This window comes from Schistocerca americana, chromosome X (genome assembly GCF_021461395.2).
Source record: "Schistocerca americana isolate TAMUIC-IGC-003095 chromosome X, iqSchAmer2.1, whole genome shotgun sequence".
NCBI lineage: Eukaryota > Metazoa > Arthropoda > Insecta > Orthoptera > Acrididae > Schistocerca > Schistocerca americana.
Window position 1 is genome coordinate 817,688,646 of NC_060130.1, and position 24,394 is coordinate 817,713,039.

Here is a 24,394-nt window from a genome sequence, read left to right on the forward strand (position 1 = left end):
AAAGTAAAATAAACTAATCATTATAGGCCAGATGATACAGTTTCACATAAAGGAAAGATCATTATTTGCACTGCATATGCATTTTGTGAGTTATCAAATGGCTGTAATGAGAGTTTCTGTATGTTATAAATATGTTTGAGCTGGAGTAAAATAACTTTTTGGCTGATACATTGCAGTGGTAGGGGCAGAGTTTCCAACATGCAGCCAGCCACATTTGATAAAGCTCTGCATGTTTCTATAGTATAGTGGGCATGTGGTGCTCAAAAAAATGTCTGAGAGTGGCTGTGCAGATAGCTCCTTTTTTTTCCACTCACTAAATGTCCATCACAAAGTTACTTCAATCGAACCATAAATATGTCATATTATCTGCCTGAATATACCTTTTTGGTAGTTGAATGGTAGAGAAATAGTCTGAAAGTGATAAAGTGATTTGATGAACCCTGTGCCAAGCACTTAAGTGTGAATTGTGAATTAGTCATGTAGATGTAGATAACTTATGGATTTGCATTGTAACACATAGTACAGTGTGCATATAACACAACAATAAGGAAACTGGCAAGAGGATGAGGAAAGTTACAAGTTCAAGCTTTATTACACAAGCTGTAGATCCACCTTAATTCCAACATATAATGACTTTATAAACCATTTTGTAGGAATTCTGATGTTTCTTTCATTTTAGCAAAAGTCAGTGGTGAATCCATCATACAATGCAGGAAGTTTCCACCAGACATGCCATGACAGGCTGTGAATGCACCCTTATGAAATACTATTCACAATTGCCCTAATATAGTTCAGTTCCCAGTTGTATTTCCTACTGCACGCAAGTAATGTGTGTTGTTGACTGTTAAATTTACAGATATGATTATTGGATGTGGTGTTAAGTGAGTGGCCATTGCAGGTAGAAAGGTAATTGTTTTGAAGAGGAAAAAATCTTTTGGAATTTTGTACAATATGTAAAAATGTATTGCAGCATTGGAATGTGCGTGCAGAAATGAAACGAATGAAAATTACCTCTGGTATGTAGAACTTGCCTTAAGGAAATCTTGACAGCATCTACAATTCAAAGCAGTCAACATCCTATGTGATACCCAATGATACACCAAATATCAAAATAGGTGTTCAACTATTTCCTGTTGGCTTTTGACTTAGAATCTTGAGCCTGTATTTGGTAAATGATTATACTGACATTTTGCCACGAAGAATGGCTGGCATTGTCAAAAGTACACCCTGCATTGTAGGTGACAGACTGGAGTCATGCTCACAGCTGGAGATTATATATGTATATCATGCTTTTGCCTAGTCATTACCGCTGTAATGGCCAGACGTGGATAGCCACTACAATGGATGATGGAGCAGAGTTGTTAGTGTAAGAAAGCTGGTAATATACCACCCTTGGCGGGATAGCAATGGAGTGCATAGGCGGTGGATGCTTGATAGTTGGCTGATGCATCGACAGGAAAACATCAGTGTTATTGTATTCATTTATTACTCAGTAAACTACAGCAGTATCTGATGCTCAGGAAAGTCGGCATCCCGAGAACATAAACTGTAGGCAGCCTGTGAAGTGGTGCGACTGTCAGCAACGACACGCAGCCAGTGGAGTGATAATGGCAGTGACACCATGAGGATGCTGACTGCAGTAGTAGGTGGCAAGCAGTTTGCCTGCAATGCAGACTAAAGATTACCCAACTACACTGGATGAGGCAGTCTGAATCATATTGTGGTTGCAGTGTGAATGGGATGGCTCACAGCAGCGTTGGTGTCTGTCCATGCAAGCTGAGGTAGGCACGAGGAGACAGTGGCAGCTGAGTGTCTGCCTGGTCTGGGCCTGGACTCTGTTGGCCAATCCCCAGGGTAGGAGACCAGGAGCAGCTGAAGTAAGACCAGGAGCAGCTGAAGTAAGCCCCCTAGGCGGCCTGCCAGTTGGAGGGCACTAAGTCCACAGAATTGAACTTGGCACAAGCAGCAGGGCTGCAGCTAGCAGCAGTAGGATCCAGAGGTGGTGACTTCCTTATCTGTGTAGGCTCATAGACTGTTGTAGGTCCCCCCTCTGGACTGTTAGCTGGCAGACTGTGATACCTTTTACTAAAAATGATGAGTATTTATACAGAATTGGCCCATCCTCCTTTTGCTACAGCATCAGTTTCTGTCGTGTAATCCATGACAAACCATTGCTCAGACATGAAACAAACAAGTCACTCAGGCTGCGGTGGCTCTGTCATTCTCTTGCATTAATGGTATTATGCCTCTTGTGGCTCCTTCATTGCAGCATGTAGTAATCAACCCAAAGCATTGGAGTCGGTACTTGCCATAGCAGCCTGTAACTGCTGTTGTAACTGCGTCTGTCTGGCTCTGATCAGACCCACTTCCATGACCCCTTACACTAGCTGCAACAGCAGCATTTGCTCAGCTATGCCAAAAAATAGTTGTGGCACTATAGATCTGGCCTCTGGATCTTAGCTTATGATAATCCTGTGAAGACTTACATACATCCTACAAATTGATAGTTATGTACAGTACATTCAGCTTTTTCCTGACGTCAGTCATCTAAAACGACAAGGTTCATTGTCCGCATACTTAACCTAAACAGCACTTGCATGATTAGCCCCCTGGCTTCACTCCTTCTTACATATACTCGCATGATAAGCGAACTGTCTTCTCTCCTTTTTACATTGACCTTTACTGCATGAAATTACCATTTACAAACTAGCAAACTTATATTACCAGACTCTTTATTCTCAACTCACCCCTAATGACTACTTAACAATAAATAGATTCACTCATGAATTCCTTAGGCTTATCGGGCAGTGTCTATACTAAATTTTACTTAACTATTCCTTATTGGCTACGGATAATCCAGTCCATCTCATGTAGCTGTAAGTTCACCGAACTTCCCATCTTGCTTACCCATATGCATTCCTCAATTGACCCATCACATAACAGATAAAAAAATAACAGTGGAAAACTCTTTCCCTCTTAACAAATTTCTTTAATGAATTGCCTTTTCACAGCTAATGGTTCTATTCAGTTGATCTCTAATGTTCAGCACTTCTTCCCACCTGTCCACTAGCTTCTTTACTTGCTGCTTTGGTACATATCCTGAAACTTTATTAAATATATAAAAGCTTCCCTTGTGTTTTCCAAACCACCACACCCCTAAGACTATCGTCACAAATAAACCACATTTGGTACTATTACACACAATCTGTTGAAAGATAATTGCACCTATTTTCCTCCCAGTAAAGCTAATCACACACTGAGTCCTCCTTGAGATGCTAGGTTTCCTTGCTGGTTGTGGTGCTACCTCACACGAATAAATCATAGTGATTTTGCCTGTTGTTTAGTTGGTTTGTCCTTCATGTCAGACAATTCTTGCAGCTGTTTATCTCTGGTGACAGTTTCCCCTCACTGAAACAATGTTACTAAGTTCTACCGTGCATCAGTGAAGGTCATCAGTAACACTATTAACATTACCAATAGCTTCCTGTTGTGGTGCAACTGAGACCAGGCCCTGTTGGCAGTGACTGATCTAGAGAAAAGGACAGACGTACAGCTAAGGTTACTACCATTTATTCTTTTGAAATATATAACCCCTGCAGAACTGTACCTTACAAACCTGACAACTTCCAGAATCTGTTACATTAACAAGACATCATCTTATCACAAATTTAGCAGAATTAATTTTAAACAGACACAGAGCTCTGCTGAAATTTACCCTTTTGCGTTAAAAAATGAGATCCTTATAATCAGCAATTTACCAGAAATTGTGTGTGTGTGTGTGTGTGTGTGTGTGTGTGTGTGTGTGTGTGTGTGTGTGTGTGTGTGTGTTCCCCCCCCCCCCCCCCTTCCCCCCCTCCCCTTCCCCCCCCCCTTCTTCTAGAAAAATGAAACAAGGTAAGTCTGCCATATGTAAGCAGTATAGTCAAAATATTATTTATGCTGACCAGTCTATATAAATCACCATTAAATTAAAACTCAAACCCTCCAAAAGGTGTAAAAAATAGCAATAGTTAGAGTACAATGCATAAAAGGGTTAACTACATCAGCAGCAAATTCATAGTGGTTCCCTCTTACTGAAATTACTCTAATTTGCTCCGGAAGCTTTGCTTTCAGTTATCCACACCAACAAGAAGTTGGGTCCACGGCCATGTCCCTTATACACTGAGAGGTGACAAAAGTCTTCGAAACCTCCTTTTGCATAATGCAGCAGCTTGACGTAGCATGGACTCAACTAGTTGTTGGAACTCCCCTGCAGAAATATTGAGCCATGTTGCCTTCATAGCCATCCATAATTGCAAAAGTGTTGCCAGTGTAGCATTTTGTTCATGAACTGACTTCTCGATTATTTCATAAGTGTTCAGTGGCATTCATGTGAGACGATCTGGGTGGGCAAATCATTCATTAGAATTGCCCAGAATATTTTTCAAACTAATCATGAACAGTTGTGGCTCAGTGCCATGGTGCATTGTCATACATAAAAATTCCATCATTGTTCCGGACACAAAATCCATGAATGGCTGCAAATGCTCTCAAAGTAACCAAACATACTATTTCCTGTCAGTGATCAGTTCAGTTGGACCATAGGACACAGTCCATTTCATGTAAAGACAGCCCATGCCATTTTGGAGCCACCACCAGTTTGCACAAAAAATGGAAATGAGCATATGGCATTGTTGACCAGGAGGCCCCATTCGGGGAAGTTCAGCCACCAAGTGCAAGTCTTGTTTCATTCGATGCCGCATTGGGCGACTTGCGCACCTGTGATGAGGATGAAATGGTGATGAAGACAACACAGCACCCAGTCCACGAGCGGAGAAAATCTCCAATCCGGTAGGGAATCGAATCCTGGCCTGCTTGCACAGGAGACAAGCATGTTGCCACTCAGCTAAGCAGGCAGACTACCAGTTTGCACAGTGCCTTGTTGACAACCTGGGTCCATGGCTTTGTGGGGTTTGCATCCCATTCTAACCTTACCATCAGTTCTTACCAACCGAAACTGGGACTCGTCTGCCCATGTCACAGTCTTCCATTTGTCTAGGTTCCAAACGATATGTTCACGAGCACAGGAGAGGTGCTGCAGGTAATGACATGCTGTTAGCAAAAGCAATCGCATCAGTCATCTGCTGCCATAGATCATTAATGCCTAATTTTCCACACTGCCCTAACAGATACCTTTGTTCTCACATTGATTGCTGCAGTTATCTTGTGCAGTGTTGCTTGTCTGTTAGCACCGACAACTGTATACAAACGCCATTATTCTCAGTCATCAAGTGAAGGTCATCAGCTGGTGTGTTGTCTGTGGTGAGAGATAATGACTGAAATTTGATATTCACAGCACGCTCTCGATACTGTGGATCTCAGAATGTTGAATTTCCTATCAATTTCTGAAATGGAGTGTCCCGTGCATCTAGCTCCAACTACCATTCCACGTTCAGAGTCTGTTAATTCCTATTGTGTGCCCATAATCACATTGGAAACCTTTTCACACGAATCACCTGAGTACAAATGAAAGCTCCATCAATGCACTGCCCTATTATACATCGTGTACGCAATGCTATCAAAATCTGAATGTGTGCATATTGGTATCCCACGACTTTTGTCATCTCAGTGTATACATCAAGAAGATCGTTTCCTAGTTAAGTGCAGAGCATTCCCAGAAACATAAGTAATTTAGAGACAAATCATATGATTGGTTTACCCACATACACAACACAGTTTCATTACCATTACCCTCAAACAAGGTATCATGCCCCACTAATTGCTTACCATTCTGAGAGCAAAGTCAGAAAGATAGACTTGAAACAATTCCATGTAATTGGTAATTATTGTAGTCTAACAAGGCGGCATCCAATGGGAAGAATCCACAACTTGCACTGCCCTGCATAAACCCATAAAATACCCCCAATGCTTAACATAGCTCTACAGAGGCTCTTAAAGCTCCACATGAGGACAAGCACGTTTAGCGTTCACACCATTACATGTGTCTGTCGCACTGCTTCCACCCAGAAGAACTTGCACTCCGTACCATAAAATCACTTCTGGAACATAAGCAACTCATAAACAACTGCCTAGCCTATGCAGTTCAGATTGTCAACCATACTATCAGATTGCCCAGAACTAACTTCGTTCCTGCTCACTCCACATACATGTCTGCTGCATCCACCATAAAATGGGTTTTGATGCGGCACATTGTGGCAGCTGTAGATGTGCTTCGAGAACCTGCTGCAGACATCAGTTGCACGTCTGACACTGCTTGTAATTGTCAGGAGTGCATGACAACTGTTGTGGCTGGTGGAACTGAGTCATTTATGTGAAGAAGTCAGTAGTCATCACCGTGAGTGGCACAGAGTGGAGCGTCATCGACAGCCAGTAGAGTGATGACGGCAGCGACCTCACAAGGTGACCAACTACTGCAGTGGACGGTAAGCAGTTTGCCTGCACTGCAGATTATGGGCTTCACAGCTGCACTGGACAGTTCTTGCCAAATTGCACTGTGGTCACGCTGTGAATGGGAGGGATCACAGGAGTACCGGTGTCCTTCCATACGAGTAGAAGCATTCAGTGAGGAGTTTGCCTGTGCAAACAGTGGCAGCCGTGTGGCTACACGGCCCTGGGCTTGTAAGATCGACCCCCTGGGTAGGAGGCTGGCCGCAGAGGAAGTAGGCCTCCAGGTGACCAGCCAGTTGGTGGGCACCAAGTTCACAGCATTGAGCTCGGTGCAAGCAGCAGGGCTGCAGCTAGCAGTGACAGAGTCCAGAGGTGCTCACTTACCGGTCTGCACAGACCTGTAAACAGTTGTAAGTCCCCCCTCCAGCCTGTTGGTTGGCAGACTGTGATACCTTCAACTAAAAATGACGAGTATTTGTCAGGACTCAGCCTGTCGTCATTTTGCTGCAGCATCTGTTTGTCACATAAGCCACAATGAACTGTGGCTGGGCCATGAAGGAACTACGTCATACCAGCCACAGTGGCTCTGCCTTTCTGCTGCATCAGTACTATTGTGCCTCTGGTGCCTCCACTTTGTTGCAATGTGTAGTAATCAACCCAACACCTTGGAGTCAATACTTGCCATATCCGCAGGTAGCTCCCATTATAGCTACATCTGGCTGGTGCTGGTCTGACCCACTTCTATGGCCTCTGGTGTTAGGTACAGCAGTGGCATGTACTCAGCTGTGCCAAAAAATAGTTATGGTCTACACCTCCGTGGTTCTGCCCTTCTTATCTGCAATAGTCATTTGCTGCAGAACAGAAATCCAGGATCCACCTGCCTTGAGGCTTTCTTCATTCTTTTTAAAACTATTGCCATGTTTATGAATGAATGCCAGTGGCTTCTCCATAGCAAGAGACCATTAACTGGTGAATTTCATTCACTGGTTGATATGTGACAGCACATACTCTGCCATGGCAAGTTTCTCATTTGCCACAAGCTGCAGTACTGCATATGTTTGGTGATACTGTTATTGATGGATTGTTCGGTCATTCCGACATAGACTTTTTCAGCTGAACTCAATATGTGGTGTATTCCACACATTGTAAATGGGTCCGTTTTATCCTTTGCCAGCCAGACAATTTGTGATCTTCTAGGTCGACTTGAAAGTAATCTTTATGCTGTATTTGCACAGTGCCGCTAATGATGTGTATTAGGTGCGACAAAAAAATTGAGTTACCATACTTGTAGAAACATATTATCAATAAATATCTCAATTGCTTCTCAAATTATTACATTTTACATTATTGAACATTTAACCTGGGCATCCTGTATTTGACTGTTTGTGCAAGTATTAGTCCATATTTATTGGTTTTGGATACATGCTGTGGCCCAAGTTCTAACCATCCCTCATAACCAGCAAACCTATAAAGGGAAGCTATTTGTCCCTCCATTGTAAATTTAAAGTTGCTATGGAGCCACGTCCAGTGCCTGTTTTTTGAAGTGCTCTATGAAAAAATTGACAGCCACTGAACTAAGGGGGACTACATATAGTGACACCTTCCGGCTGTTCACAGCTCATGGTAAGTCATTTATGAAAAACCTCAGTGATGTCCTGCGGAAAAATAAAATCAATATATTCCAGAACGGCACAGAGTGGCACTTTGGTAAACAAATAAACAATATCAAAGTTGTTTGGTCAAAGTTTTAGTTTCTTCAACATTCTCAAATAAATGTCCTGAGTCCTTCATATATGTGTCAGTCTTTCACAAACCTAACAGTAGTTTTAACTAGAAAGAAGAAAGCCTCACACTATGTGGTTCCTAGATTCTCATGGTGCAGTGAACAAGGACTGACCCATGGTAGTAATGACCAGGGAAAAGCCCTCAAACATTGGTGCAACAGGTATGTATAATTTCCAACTGTGCACTCAAGTCCAATCTGCCACCAGCAACATAGGGTAAACCTTTGACAATGCCAGCCATTTGTGCTGGTGAAAGAGAAGAAAAACCATTAAAAAATGTTGACTGAAGATCTTCAGACAAAAGTCAACAGGCCATTTGTAAATAAGGGGCCACAAAAGCCTCAAAAATTTTGTAAGATAGGTGTTTGTCTTCATAACAATGGATAGTTCATTGTAGAAGATGTAATTAATCCTAAAACCATCTGTTATATACTCAGATGGTACATCCAAATACTTGTCAAAAAATGTGCTGCCATTGAGAAATACTTTCTGATTGGTTCATCATTTCTTAGTCTTTTTGTTGTTCCAGGCTTTGAACAAGGTACTGGGAGAGTATTTATTTACATTAATACTGCCATCTGTAACAGCAGCAGCAGCAGCAGCAACAACAACAACAACAACAACGAACAGGATATGCTATGAAACACCATCTGTTAAATTTACAAGAAACTATAAAGTGGGCTGTTGGGCTGTTGAAAACGCTTAAATCTAACTCACAACCTAAACCTGAATTGCACTTTAGGAGTTACAAAAAAAAAACTAGAAAGTCTGTTGCAGGCCCATCACAATTAAACAATTAACAATGAAGTCGCATACTGTATGCTGAGACTCCATCTGTTGGATTTAAAGCAAACAATAAAGTTTAGTGAGAATCCATAGTAGCACTGCAATCAAATGGAACCTGTATTCCACTAGATGTAAATGATCATCTAGCATATGTGTCAGAACATTTACAGTAGTCAGCCACACCACAGATCCTAAGGTAGTGAAATGCTGCAGCAGGCAATCATACTTGGGGCTTGTATTACTTGTACTTTTATGGTAGTCCACTGCAATCAAAAAGTTAAGCTCAATAACATGTTTGTATTGTGCATTTTGACTAACGTAATGCATAGGTATTTTTATTAAAATCTTTACTGTGGGAGATTATGGTACACAATGTCTCTCATCCTATACAATCTCTTTACATATAGTGTGTCCCAAAATTCTTGCCAAAGCTCTTTATCCTGAGATACAACATTTGATTTTAACCCCTGAGCAAGTGTGCCTAAGTAAAAAGTGTGCCAACCCTTGTTGTTTTAAAATTGGAGCCCATACCTATTCCTTCATTACTGCTTCAGCTAATACCGTAGTAAGCTGTGTTGTCATATGTTCAAGTCAGCAGGTGTAATATAAAATAAACCGTGAGCTATGTGACAAATAATTTACAGTCCATGCAAGAAAATTACCCAGATTACAAGTTGGCAGCACAATCCCCTAATGAGGCACTCGTCTATGAGATAATTAGACATTAAATAAGTGGTTGGCTGGGATCTGATGCAACTGTGCTGTTTGATGCTTTGAGTGGGTCATCACTATGAGGTAACACTTTCAGGTGGTAACAGAGTGGTATACAGAAAGTTTATTTTATTATTGTTTAGTTAAAGCTTTAGCTCATAAAATGTAAGTTTATTATGTCATTGTTGAATTAAACTGTGATTTTGCTAATGCACACCTACCTCGGTAACATAAAGACAGCTATTCCTTACATACGTACAATGTATTCCGCGTGCCCACTCATATTATGATAAACGGCGCACCTGCTCAAAGGCTAAAACAGAAATATTCTTCCTCAAAATGGTGCACGATCCATTGTATGAGAGAGAATCTCTGATATATTAAGCAATGTGTCAAGATTTTTCAAAGGAACTAGCAAATGGAAGCTGGGATGAAGTGCATGGAAAAACCAATGTAAATGTGAAAATATCTAAATTCTCAACATTATTTAAATTGGGCTTTGAAAAGACATTTCCAAATGTACCCACATTGGTACCAATGTCTCACTAAAGCAAATGAATAACAGCAGATATTAAGAAGTCCTCCCAAATCCTTAAGTAACAAAGTTCCATGAAAAAGTGCCTTAATGAGCCAGAAGTCTTAAAATTTCTATCATAGTTACAAAAATATTTATAGGAAGGTGCTGATTGCTGCAAAAAAGTCATTTAATGACAAACAAAGACATAATAACATACTGGTAAAAGAGAGGGATAAAGTGATAAATGCTCCAAACCACCCAGCAAACTATATGAATAAATAATTGTATATATAAAAGGCAATGTCCTGACTGACTGACTGACTGATTTGCATACTTACTCACTCACTTACTCACTCATCTTCATGCAGCCGCGTGGGATTAGCCAAGCGGTCTAGGGCGCTGCAGTCATGGACTGTGCGGCTGGTCCCGGCGGAGGTTCGAGTCCTCCCTCGGGCATGGTTGTGTGTGTTTGTCCTTAGGATAATTTAGGTTAAGTAGTGTGTAAGCTTAGGGACTGATGACTTTAGCAGTTAAGGCCCATAAGATTTCACACACATTTGAACATTTTTGAACTCATCTTCATGCAGCCCAAACCACTAAGGGTAGAAATTTGAAATTTGGAGAGGGTGTTGACCAAGTACTGTAGACTTTGTTTAAGAAGGGGTTTTTCATAGTTCCGACCTTAAGTGGATGAAATAGGGGACAAACGATTGTTTGAAAATATGCCTCTGTTAAGGGAGCTAGATCTATGAAAATTGGTATTTGGTTTCTCGTTCAGAAATAAATAAATGTGTTTCGAATTTTTGGAAATTTAACCCCTATGGGGACGAAAGAATGGGTGAAAGATTTATTAAGAGTAGATCATCATTAAAGAACTACTAAAGTATTTTGAAAGCTGCATCTATGAAAACTGGTGTTTGACTACTCAGTTAGAAAAAAAATATAAAAAAAATGTGGTTCACTGTTTTTGGAGATTCCACCCCTATGTGGGTGAAGTAGGTGCTGGAAGTTTTTAAGGAAATATTATGCAAGCATTTTTGAAGTTAAATCTCTGATAATTTGTATTTGGTTTCTCTGTTAAAAATTGAAAGAAATGCATGTCAGTGTTTTTTGGAAATTCAACCCCAAAGAGGGTGAAACGGGGGATGAAAATTTTTAAGAAAGTATTTCATTATAGTAAAAAAAATTTGAAACTAAATCTATGAAAACTGACATTTCATTTCTCAGTTAGACTTAAAAAATATATGTTAGGGGATGAAAATGTCTATGGAAATATCACCACAAGAATGCAAGAGGCACGATTAAAGAAAATCTTGGACTTTAGCTACCACAATCGCTTTCTGGTCAGGAGTACAGTTGGAAATGGACTTAACTAGCATGAAAAATTTAGAAGGTTTAGCAGTTTGTGAACAAAATAAAAATTTGAGGAAAGAAAAACAAAAAAATCTGTGCAGAGCATTTAGTGTTTACGAGCGAAGCAGTGAGTGTTAAGCTAGTTATGCATGAAGTACCATGTTGTTGCTACCAACTACAGAGCATGAAGCCAGTAAAACTGTACAGAAACTAAAAAATAAAGTCATTAGGCCTAGATGAAGCACCAATGTGTGTACTGAAACAATGCATATCATGTATACAAGATCCCTAAAAAACATAACAAATCATTAACATCAGGGAAATTTCTGAAGTATTAAACAGGCAAGAGTTGTACATTTGATAAAGAAAGGTGATGCAGAAGACATAGAAAACTACAGGCCCATTTTCCTGCTGTTACCATTCTCAAAAATAATAGAATCAGTTACTTGAATAAATCCAACCGTTTAAGTGAATCACGGTTTGGTTTCCGAAATGGTAGAAGTGTGGAATCAGCTGTAGTGGAATTGAAAAAAGAGGTAGTTGATGCTTTTGACAAGCATGAGTGTGTCAGTCATATTTTTAGATCTTCCTATGGCTTTTGATACTGTTGGCCATAAGGGTCTACTAAATAAGCTAGAAGCGTTGGGTATAAGTGGGGTAGCTAATGACTGGTTCCGATCATAGATAGCAGATAGGGTACAAAAGAAAAAAAGATAACACATACTTCCAAGAAGTCTCAAGTTTTAGTAACTCACTTATCAGAGCCAAAATACATTCAAATAAGAGTTCCTCAGGGTAGCGTTTTAGTACCAATACTGTACGTGATACACATCAATGACTTTCCCATTAGTGTTAGCTATGGAGAAGAAATTCTCTTTGCTGATGACACCAGTGTTATAGTCACTGAGAAAACAAGAGAACTCCTTGCAGAAAATGCAAATGAAACCCACAAGTAAGTTTACAATTGGCCAATAACCAATAAAGTGACATTGAACATAAAGAAAACAAATTGCACAAATTTCAGTTTGAAGAGGAAAAATGACACTGTCCAGTTAAATGTTGATGGCACCTCTGTAAATAGTGTAACAAATACAGAATTTCTGGAAACTAATATTGATTCTCAGTTGAATTGGTGTGAACACAAAAAGATACCTGCAAACAGAGTATCACCAGTGTGTTATGCCTCTGGAGTCCTGTCATCAGTGTGTAGCAGCCAGTGTCTTTGAGTTACATACTATTCCTATGTACACTCAATCTTTAACTATGACATTCTTTCCTGGATATCAAATGCACGAAATATGAATGCAATTTTTAAACTGCAGAAAAGAACCATAAGAATAGTACCAAAAGTAAAAGGTAGTTGCGCTCATTCTAAAGCTCTCTTCAAAACACTGGGATTTTAACTGCACTGTTTGAATATGTTTACTGACCAGAAGTACACATCAAAAATAAGTGGTAATTATTGCTCTAACATTTCTGTCCATGACTGTGGAAGGGGATCTAGACTGAACTTACTTTTATCAAGAATAATAAACATAAAACTCAAAATAGCATTTTCTACCAAGGAATAAAACTGTTCAATAAATTGCCAAAGGAGATTAAAGAAATTGCTAAAACAACAACAACAACAACAACAACAACAACAACAACCCATCTAACATTATTCCTTATCTGGAAAAACTCACTCTCAAAGCTGTGCAGTGTATAATACTAACACCTTGTCCTCTTGCTGAGCTCAGCATCTCCATGCTTATTGGGGAATACTGACTCAGTTTTCAGGCTAGCACATAGGAACTTGTGGTGCACAAAACAGTCCCGACATCCACTGATAGTGTATGTAAAGTTATGAAACAATGCATGTGTAGTTTGTGCAGTGACTGGGAGAGAGAAATGACCGAACAGTGTAGCATTAGCCTTTTCCATCATTAAATAACTTACTTGTAAAACAGTGTTGTACATCAGGGGTAAACTGAATGAGGTAGCACTGTTGTAAACAGAGGCTTCATTTTCAGGAGGATGGAGGCTCCATCTTCATCCATCCATCCTTCCAACCATCCATCCATCCTGATTTAGGTTTTCCATGGTTTCCCTAAATTATTTCAGGCAAATATTAGGATGGTTCCTACTGTAAGGCCACAGCCTTGTCGCTCCCATACATTTCATTCGAGACCTGTAAGTGTGTAAATGTCTGTATAAGTGAATTACTTTGATTTTGTTGCTAATAAATTGTAACACCAAGACATGTCCAATTACTTGTAATGAAAGATGTCTACAGATATACTACTACTACTACTACTACTACTACTACTATTATTGTTTATTATTATTATTATTATTATTATATAGGCTGCTATTTGCAGTGAAGACAAACTGTATTGAATAACCAGAAATATAAAATTAAATTTCTCATTGTTTAATAAGACATCCATGTTCAACATGGCTGTAACTCTTTGTATCACCATATTTTAAGCAGTATACATGGGGGTTTTTCATCATAAAAACAGTACTTCTTTTTTCATCATAATTCCCACTAGGATAGTGGGAAGGTGTCATTTGACCCCAATGAGATACGTATTAAAAATCCAGTACACAGTTAAAGTAAGAATTATATTTTCTGCATTTATTTGTATGTCATGTACACATTTTAGAGCTCTACTTTGAAGCTCTAACTTTTGGATTTCTGTTTTGGACACAAAACATTGCATGTCTATGCAGAAATATGACCTGCTTCTAAAGTACCTAACATTTCTTTCTTTATTTTGCTTTTTTATTTTAAGTACTGAAATCACACTTTGAGCAATAATTGATACTTTTTGTACTGTTACCTCAGACCGCTCTTTTTCCCTTCTCAGGGGTAGCATTGGTCCTGTTTCACTTGCACATTCCACTTCCACACTTGATTCACTTTCTTGATCCAGTCCTACATCTATCTGTTTCTTCATTATATTGACTTTCTTTCTCCTGTCTCACTCTTTCTTATTCCAGATTTGTGAATTCATTTAGCAGGTGAGGAATGAGTACGTTCCTCTTCACATTATTTTTGGTTATCTGACTGTAGCTGATCCACACATTTTTTTGCTGCCATGGCTAGGGTATTGTAAAAGACGTGCATCAGCCATCTCCTGCAAACCACATTAGTTGATTATCCATACATATTAAAAAATTGGATGTATGTAAGGTTCCACATCTCCTCCTAAACCACTGGATTGATATCAACCAAATTTGGTAGACACATCACTGGAAAGGAGCGCTGTGGTGGTGAGAAGCTCCTACATATTGAAAGTGTGAGGGTGAAAAAGAAGTGTACCCATGATGGATAAGAGAGGTGGTGACCCAAAAATAACGAATTGGGCTGCGGTGGGGAGGGAGAGTGGGGGAACTCATTGTCCAACCATGTGTCCGTTACGATCATGCTACGTGAGTCAGTGTGCAAAGTTCTGTCACTGAGTCTGTCAGTTCACTTGTGAGAGTTCTTTTAGTAAAACAACTTTTTTCATTTCGATGAAAATATGATGGCAGGTTGTCGAGAGCAACGTGTGGTTGTGAAATTTTGTTTCCTTTCGGGGAAATGGGCCACAGAAACTATTGTAATGCTAAAGACTGCTTATGGGGATGCTGTCCCAAGTAAAACCAGTATATGAGTGGTTTTCACATTTTAAAAAATAGAGAAATGTGAATTGAAGACCAACCCTGTTCAGCACGCCCTTCAATGTCAAGAAACGATTTAAACGTAAACAAAATCAATGCCCTAGGTTGTGAAGACCATCGCCAAACCATTGATCAACTCTGTGAGATGTCTGGAATATCATGGAGTTCAATTCAGAGGATTTTATCGTAAGATTTGCACATGAGAAGGGTTGCAGCGAAATTTGCCCCTCGCCTTCTCACAGATGAACAAAGGGAGTGTCGACTTCAGACATGTTTTGAACTCCAAAATCAGCTCAAAGAGGATCCTGAATTTTTTTTTTAGTTGATTACTAGTGATGAATCATGGTGCTATGGATACGACTCTGAAAAAAAGCAGGAATCAAGCCAGTGGAAGACAAGTGGCTCTCCTCGTCCCAGAAAAGCTCACCAAGTGAAGTCAAACATCAAGACAATGCTTATTTGTTTCTTTGATTGCAGAAGTGCTGTGCATGTGAAGTTCATTCCACCAGGTCAAACTGTCAACCAGGAGTTCCACTTGGGGGTTTCGAAAATATTGAGGGAGAGTATCCAGAAAAAAAGGGCAGATCTTTGGCGCTCAGGCGAGTGATTCTTCCATCATGTCAACACGCCGGCCCATACCGCCCTCTCCGTAAAGCAGTTTTTGACCAAAAATGGCATGATACCAATTGTCCACCCCCCGCCCCCCTTACTACTCACCATATCTAGCTCCCTGTGATTTCTTTTTGTTTCCCGGACTCAAAATGGACATGAAAGGAAAATGTTTTGCGTCTGTGGAGGAGGTGAAACAAAAATCGCTGGAAGGCATAACAAACATCTCAATAAGTGAATTTAAAAACTGTTTCGAACAATGGAAGGTTTGTTTGAATGGCCAATGGAGAATACTTTGATGGTGATCAAAATTTGGTGTAAAAATATTAAGAAATAAAGATGTTGGATGTAATGATGAATTTCCCATTTTTCTCACCCTCGTAAATAACTATACTACATCCATCCAACACCTGAGAGCATTTATTGACTTGCAACCAACTTAACACACAATTTCAAACGTTTATGAGACTTTTCTCACTGATATCCCCAACAAAATTATAGAAGGAAAAAAGTTTTCCTGTTGATGCAGTAAAGCTGCCCCATCAGGCATGACCTTTTAATTTGTTTCTGATTTACTACTAACTTTATTTGCAACACATTTCACTGACTACCTGCAAAATTATATCATTGTATGACTAATAGTTCACGATACACTACATTATAGACATTGAGCTCCATGAAAATGAAACTGGTGGGCGAAAGTAGCTAGCGATACAGGTGAAGTATGTGTACAAATATGCATGAAATTGTTAAATATAGGTGAAAAATATGTGAAATGTGCATACGTGGTGAGGGGTAGATAAAGGGGAGGAGGAGATGGACAGATAAAGGGGAAGGTGGAGGAGGCAAAAGAGAAAGGGGGTGGAGGAGATGAACTAATAGAAGATTGGAATAAATACATACAGAGGCAATGCTAGATACTCAGCTAGTTCACAAATAATTTGATCAGTGACATCTACACCATGCGTTAGTATGTTATATAAGGTAACAGTTTCTCATTTTGTCTTCACTCACAACTACTTCAGGATGTAGTTTACCAACATTCTTATTCTCGTTCCCTTGGTGCACTGTCAGGATTCAATCTGGTTTGTCAGTCTTTAACAGAATGTAAGTCAGAATTGTCCTTCTTCATGCAGTTGGGGATTCATTGGTGAATTTTGTTCATTGTTCCCATTAATGACATTTACTTCTGGTGAAGTTTCTGGTAAACCGAAGAAGTTGGTTATTGTTATGTTCCATGCTTGGTTTGGAAATGGTTCCACAAGGTGAATAAATGACATACTCTCCCAACAGGTGTTTTTCTAGATGGCCTTCCTCCTTGCCAAGACACCGGAATGCATTGCAATTGTACTTGAATGTCACACCTGCAGTTATCCAGAACTTGGGTCTATATTTATCAAGTTTTTATCTGACATAAACTCTGTAAACCTGCACCTTGCTTTGATTGGAAGTAACTGGTCATCAGTTGTAATATTTTCACCAGGGCAGTAAAAGTGGAGGCAGTTTGTACAAAACTTGTTCCATATTTCAGAACTTGTCAGCAGGGATATGTTGAGCTGACAATGACTGCTCATCAAAGTGGAGGAATGTGGTAAGTTAACAGAATTCCTCTCTTGTCATTTTATCCCTGATAAAATTAGGCCCCCAAGAATGCCACCAAAGGTCATCCCTGGAAATGCTTGTAGCACAAAAAGCATATCTAGCGAACATGATACTAATCATTGCCTCCAATTCTTCCAGTGATAAAGTCCAAGTGCTGGTGTTTTTTCATTTGGAGCATCTTAATCCGTATTTCTATGATATGCAACATTGATTCATCAAATGATGTGGGAAGGCACTGATGATAGTCATCCACTTGGTGGCAGGCATATGCAGTAGGACCTGTTCTCTCCTTCACGGCATTCAAAGCAGCACTCCTTCCAGTTGATGGTGCATCACCGACCTCTTGTTCTGTTCCATCTCTATCTGCCATCTTCACTGTTGTAGCAGTTGACTGCTGAGACTGTTGCAAAAAGAATTGGGATGAGACTCCTCCTCAATGTATCATCAGTTGCCTTGTAATGAGCAAAATAATTTCATTAGAAAAGTGCATTTATGTGACATAATTCAAAATGCCCTTTATAGGGGAAAAAAAGGGTACTGTGTAACTGGTGGAGTAAGTAACAACTTCAACACATGAAATAAGACTGAAAAGTTATCTTATAATGGGCAGCATGGAAATCTATATATTTTATGAGGTAGCAAAATATGGCGTAAATACTTTTGTAATGATCAGAACAGTAATATTCTAAGTAGTAGTTGCACAAGACTTGTTCCACTGTCCTAGGTATACGCTACAAAATCATGAAAATTCAGCTAATTGCAGTACATTGTTATTTAAGCTGTAAGAAATGAGGAAAAGTCACAAATTTTGGTGGAAAGTAAAAGTTAAAAGGTTTTTTGGTCACTTTTTGCTGTTTTAGAGGTAGTTTAAACGAAGGTCTTTTCAAGGCTGTATTGTGTGTCTGAGATCAGCTTCAGCACAGTCAGCCTTAGTACCTAAAACAAAAATATTCATACAGCGGTTTCTTCTGTGTTGCTCCCTGGTGTGCATAATTTGATGCTGACCACATAAATGTAATGTTGCATTTATTGTCTTGCCTACAGAAATAGTTACTGGAATCTACACTGCAAGGAAAGGCATTACTTTGGAAAACATTTTGCACATATCCATTATCAGAATCCATGTGATCGTCAGAAATATTTGTAGCTCTGTGTGTCAACATCTGTGAAACCAATGTCTCCTGTGGTGTGGATGAATTCTCTACATGCTGACATTGAAGTCAGTATGTTTATATGTGGTGTCTGTTCTTTTTTACATGTCTGAAAGAACACACATCATTGTGATCCAGCAGCCATGATGAATTAAGACACAAAGGAATTACAGATATAGACAGCAAGCAGGCATGGGGAAAGTAGAAAATTTGCACTGGATCAGGATTCAAATCTGTGTCTCCTGCTTATTAGGCAGGTGCTCTGGCCACTAAGCCATCCGAACAAAGATGTCACAACAACTTCATAGACTACCCTAGCAAGCCTTCCATCAGATCCAAATTCTCAACTTATGCGCACACTACTAATTTAGTGCCCCTTGCCCATTATCCTCATTACTCGCTGCATTATGCAGATCTGATGGGAGGCGTGCTAGGGTAGGCTGTGCAGTTGCAATGACCAGTGAGTCTGGTTGGCTTGGTGCTCAGAGCATCCATCTAGTGAGCAGGACATCAGGATTCGAATCCTGGTCCAGCACAAATATTCGACATTCCCCATTAATTTAAATCAATGCCCACATGCAGCCAGTGTCTGTAATTCCTTTGTGTCTGAAGTCAGTATGCTTCAGCTATTATACTTTTTTTAGTATGCATTAAACTTTAAAATAGCAAAAATATGGAGGGGGGAAAGTTTTCAGAGAAATTTACATCACAATGTATTCTCAGGGTTTGCCAAACATAAGAGTAAAGATTAATAGTAATAATAACACTCCAACAACCTATAACCAAAAATGAGGGATAGCTATGATTTAGATAGCGAAAGTATCCAAGAGAATATTTTGAAATATCCTCATAAAGTGTGAGCTTATTTGCAAACAATGAGTTGTATGTATACTTGGGAGATGTACAAATCAGGAAAACACCCATCATCTCCTAAAATTGTAATGAGTGTGAAGAATAATTAGAAAAATGTTTAAATGAAACATCCTATAATGATAAAATAACTTTAAGGGATATTTGTCGCTAATAGTTAAAAATCTCTGGTTGTACTGCAGCAGTGAAAGACATATTTGGGTGAACATAAGAAAAGGAAATAATTTGCCTTAAGTCATTTGATAGGGGTTAGTAAACACAGGGTTGTCTTAGCAAGACTAAATAGTATAACTTCAAAATCCTCCAAAAATAAAATCATAGTTGCATATAAAGTTTTATAGCAGCAAGACACAGTCAGTGCCTTCTCTGCACGATAACATTGGAAATACTATCAATGAAAGTGCTGCTAAAGTAGAGTTACTAAACGTAACCTTCCGAAGTTCCTTCATCAGAGAAGACAAATATTCCAGAACTCGAATCAAGAACAGGTACCAACATGAGTAACTTAGAAGTAGATACCCTTGGAGTAGTGAAGCAAGTTAACTCGCTTAATAAAAGCAAGTCTTCTGGTCCAGACTGTATACCACTTAGGTTCCTTTCAGAGTATACTGATACAACCGTTCACCTGGCAAAAGATTCATATTCGAAGACTGGAAAGTTGCACAGGTCACACCAATATTCAAGAAAGCCAGTAGAAGCAATCCACTAAATTACAGGCCCGTATCATTAATGTTGATATGCAGCAGAATGTTGTAACACATATTGTGTTCGAGCATTATGAATTACCTCGAAGATAATGGGCTACTGACATACATTCAACACAGATTTAGAAAATGTTTCTCTTGTGAAACACAGCTAGCCCTTCACTCGCACAAATTATTGAGTGTTATTGACAAGGGATTTCAAATGGATTCTGTATTTCTAGATTTCCAGAAGGCTTTTAATGCCATACCTCACAAGTGACTTGCAATCAGATTGTGTGCTTATGGAATATTCTCTCTGTTATGCACCTGGATTCATGATTTCCTGTCAGAGAAGTCACAGTTCATAGTAATGGATGGAAAGACTTACAGTAAAATAGAAGTGTTTTTTGGCATTCCCTGAGGTAGTGTTATTGGCCCTCTGCTGTTCCCTATCTATACACACAGTTTAGGGTACAATTCGAGCAGCCATCGTAGATCTTTTGCAGATGATGCTGTCTTTCATTGTCTAGTAAAGTCATCAGAAGATCAAAACAAATTGCAAAAAGATTTAGAAAAGATATGTGCACAGTGTGAAAATTGGCAACTGACACTAAATAATGAAAAGTGTGACGTCATCCACAAGTGCTAAAAGGAATCCATTAAACTTCATTTACACAATAAATCAATCAAATCTAAAGGCCATAAATTCAAATAAATACCTATGAATTACAATTTTGAACAACTAAAATTGGAAAGAACACACAGAAAATGTTGTGTGGGAAAGGAAATTAGACTGTATTTTATTGGCAAAACACTTAGAAAATGCAACAGATCTGCTAAAGACACTGTCTACACTACGCTTGTCTGGCCTCTTTTGTAGTACTGCCGCACAGTGTAGGATCCTTACTGGATACGATTGCAGGAATACATCGAGAAAGTTCAAAGAAGAGCAGCATGTTGTATATTGTCAAGAAATAGAAGAGAGTGTTTCACAGACATCAGGGATTTGAGCTAGCCATAATTAAAATGAAGGCATTTCTCATTGAGGCGGGATCTTCTCAAGAAATTTCAACCACCAACTTCCTTCTCTGAATGTGAAAATATTTTATTGATGCCAGCATACATATGGAGAAACAATCATCATAATAAAATAAGGGAAATCAGAGCTCGCGTGGAAAGATATCAGTGTTTGTTTTTCCTGCACATTGTTCAAGATGGAATAAAAGTGAATTATTGTGAAGGTGGTTTGACGAACCCTCTGCCAGGTACTGATTTGCAGAGTATCGATGTAGATATAAATGTAGAGATGTCATACACTGCCTTCCCCCCCCCCCCCCACCCCCCCCCCCCACCCCCCCCCCCCCCCCACTCCCCAGAACAAAATAAAGAAAAAATCGGAAAATAAATTGTTTTTAATTTTGTTTCAGGTTAGTGTTGCTGACGCTCATGCTCTGGCAAGTCAGCTGAAAATTCCGTACATAGAATGCAGTGCTAAACTGCGCACAAATGTTGACCAAGCTTTTCACGAGCTGGTACGAATAGTGCGCAAGTTCCAGCTTTCAGAAAGGCCTCCTCTTAAGGCTAACTACAAGAAGAATAAAAAAAAATGCTCAATCTTGTAACACAAGCAGTAATTTCATCAGAGTTTTCATGGCTGTTCGCACACAAATCACGCATCTTTTGTATGTTATATGCTTTAAAACTGAAGTTAAAAATGTGTTGTTTCTCTTTATATTCTTCCATTTCAGTGAACTGCTGATGTGGCATTTTTTAAGTGCAAAGTTGCGCACAAGTTGTCTTCACATTCTTAATGTTTGATGGAGCTAAATTCTAGGTTATATCAGTTGCTAATAAACTGAATGTGTATTGTATATTTCAGTGCACTTCTTTTAAATTTAAGGTAGATGCATACTTTTTATTTTGTGTTGATGTAGAACAAGTGAGCACAGACAAAACACCACTGACTGCTCTGTCATAATTGTTTGAAACAATTCTTCTGCTACATGTTTATGAGCTGGTTTATGTTGAATGCTCAGATTGCAGATTTTAAATCATATGTTACACAGAGTTTGTTAATCTGAGATGGAAGAATGACAGGAGACATGTGTAAGTTTATCAGTAAAGTATACAGTCACCACGATTGAATAATTATAAATATAATAATGCAATAGTAATGCTGATAATAAACTGCAAATTGATGTCACTTTATGCAAAGTGCCGCTGCTTGGAAATCTTTATTACTGAGGAACTTTGTAGTTATGTTCATTGCAAATAAGCGTTTTATTTGCTTACATCCTGAATTTACACACTTAGAAAGATGAAGAAAAGCTACAATTCCTGTGATTGTAATTTGGAAAATAACTAATTTTCAGCTGAAGCTGGTTTTAGGTAATAACTCAATAACATTAATATTGGTGACAGATAAATTACCTAATGTTGTATTATTGTGCTCCAGATATCTGTAAAAGTCTAACAGTACTACAGAAAATGCTATGTGAAGGAAACTAAAAATTTAAATGATATTTGTATGATTAATGATGAATACTTAGTTTTACCATATAAAATGGAAATGACTGTAAGAAATTACAAAATTAATAATAACACAAAGCTGCTTTGAAGCCAAAATCATGAACCCTGCAATTACGGAAGTGCTCATCACTTTACAGTGTGAAATAGTATATCTCCTGGTCTCTGTTATTCAGACTCTACTGTCAAATTTACTCAGAGCAATTATTTTCATCACCTCTGACCGCAGAAGTGTACATACAGGATAGGAAGCTGCCACTTCCAGAATGTTGCCAGTCAATTATGTTAGCTATGCTGTTGCCAATTTCATTTTATTATGCTCTTTATATGCCAAAAGTTTTGCAGACCGTGTCATCAAAACTAAACAAAAAGAAAACTGTGCTGCATGTGCAGCTTTTATTTGATGATTTGTGTATAATCTGTGTATCCTCTATACAATAAATGTTATACTCTGAAAAACGTTTCTTTATGTATGGTAGGAACATATTTCAGTGGTCACAAATAGAGTGATAACAGGCACGGTCTGAGAAAATCTGTGAATTTGTTACACGTAATTAGAATTAGTCTTAATCAGATGGTAAAGTCTTCTTCAGTTCGAACATATACTATTTTCTTTCTTATTTTTTGCACTGATCAATTATTGCAGTCACTATTATGCTGTGTGCTAGCATAAAGTGCCTATGTCTTGAAAGTTGGTGACAAAAGGTGAAACATGTTATACCCGTTTTATATTTATGACCCATTATGTGCACAAGAGAGACATGAAATTATTGCCATTTACAATATTTGTATTTGTTTAAATTGTTTTTCTTACTTTTTGATCTCTCTCTCTCTCTCTCTCTCTCTCTCTCCCCCCTCTTCCCCCCCCCTCCCCCCCCCCCTTCTCCCCAGCCAGAGCTTTTCTTACCTACCTTAATTTCTTTTTAAGTGGAGAGGTGAGGGAGTAAATGCAAGTAATGAACATTGCAGCTACTGCAGGCAGCATTCAAATTATTTTATGGTTTATGTTTCACAATTTGTGTATTTGTATCGTACAAGATTTTTTTTCAGTGTAGTTTGTACATATGCTTTACTCTTGGGCACTATCATTACGCCGAAAATCTGTGTGTGTGTGTGTGTGTGTGTGTGTGTGTGTGTGTGTGTGTGTGTGTGTGTGCGCGCGCGCTACGCCATATCAGAAAATGTTTTGTGCCAATTATTTTTCATACTCTGAATGTTACTGTGTGGCTTCGAGAATGTATGTAAGAAAAAGAGGTCTGTTGGTCTAAAGCTGAGTGTCCATTTTCAATACAGTTGTATATAATGTACTGCAAATTAGTGTTTAAACTCAAGTAAATGAGGATTTTCTTTTCTACTTGTGTCCTGATCCCTGTGATGTAATTATTTTCTGTACAGCTAATTGTGTGGCTTTCATATTTGTGAGAATTGAGTGGTTAATTTGTCTGTGTGTTTTTTGTTCTTTTTTTTAGACTGGTAATTAGCATGCATTATAATCTGACTTGGACGTGATGGACCCATCAAGATAACTGTTTACATTCCCTCATGAACACTGCCTTCTTGCTTCACTAATACTAACCCTACAGAATGTTTGTATGTGGTCCATTGCTGATGCGGTGACAATGTAGGAAAGTGTGGGAATGCAATAACTGCAGCGTTGATTCAAAAGATTAATTTTCCTTTATGTAGTATTTATTGAGAGACCATTAATATTTCTTTTCATTATATATATGGCCTAAATTCTTAGCGGAGACATAAATCATCCATTGC

General features: G+C 38.9%; 1 protein-coding gene across 1 annotated transcript in view; it reads left to right on the forward strand.

Moving 5' to 3' along the window:
* LOC124554755 (ras-like protein 2) overlaps positions 1 to 23,477 on the forward strand; it is an 88,870-nt gene extending 65,393 nt beyond the window's left edge. The window contains exon 4 of the mRNA XM_047128407.1: positions 21,529 to 23,477. Within this exon, the coding sequence (XP_046984363.1) occupies positions 21,529 to 21,723 (195 nt within the window). The 3' untranslated portion in view covers positions 21,724 to 23,477. The remainder of the gene's footprint in view (positions 1 to 21,528) is intronic.
* The last annotated feature ends 917 nt before the right edge of the window (positions 23,478 to 24,394 follow it).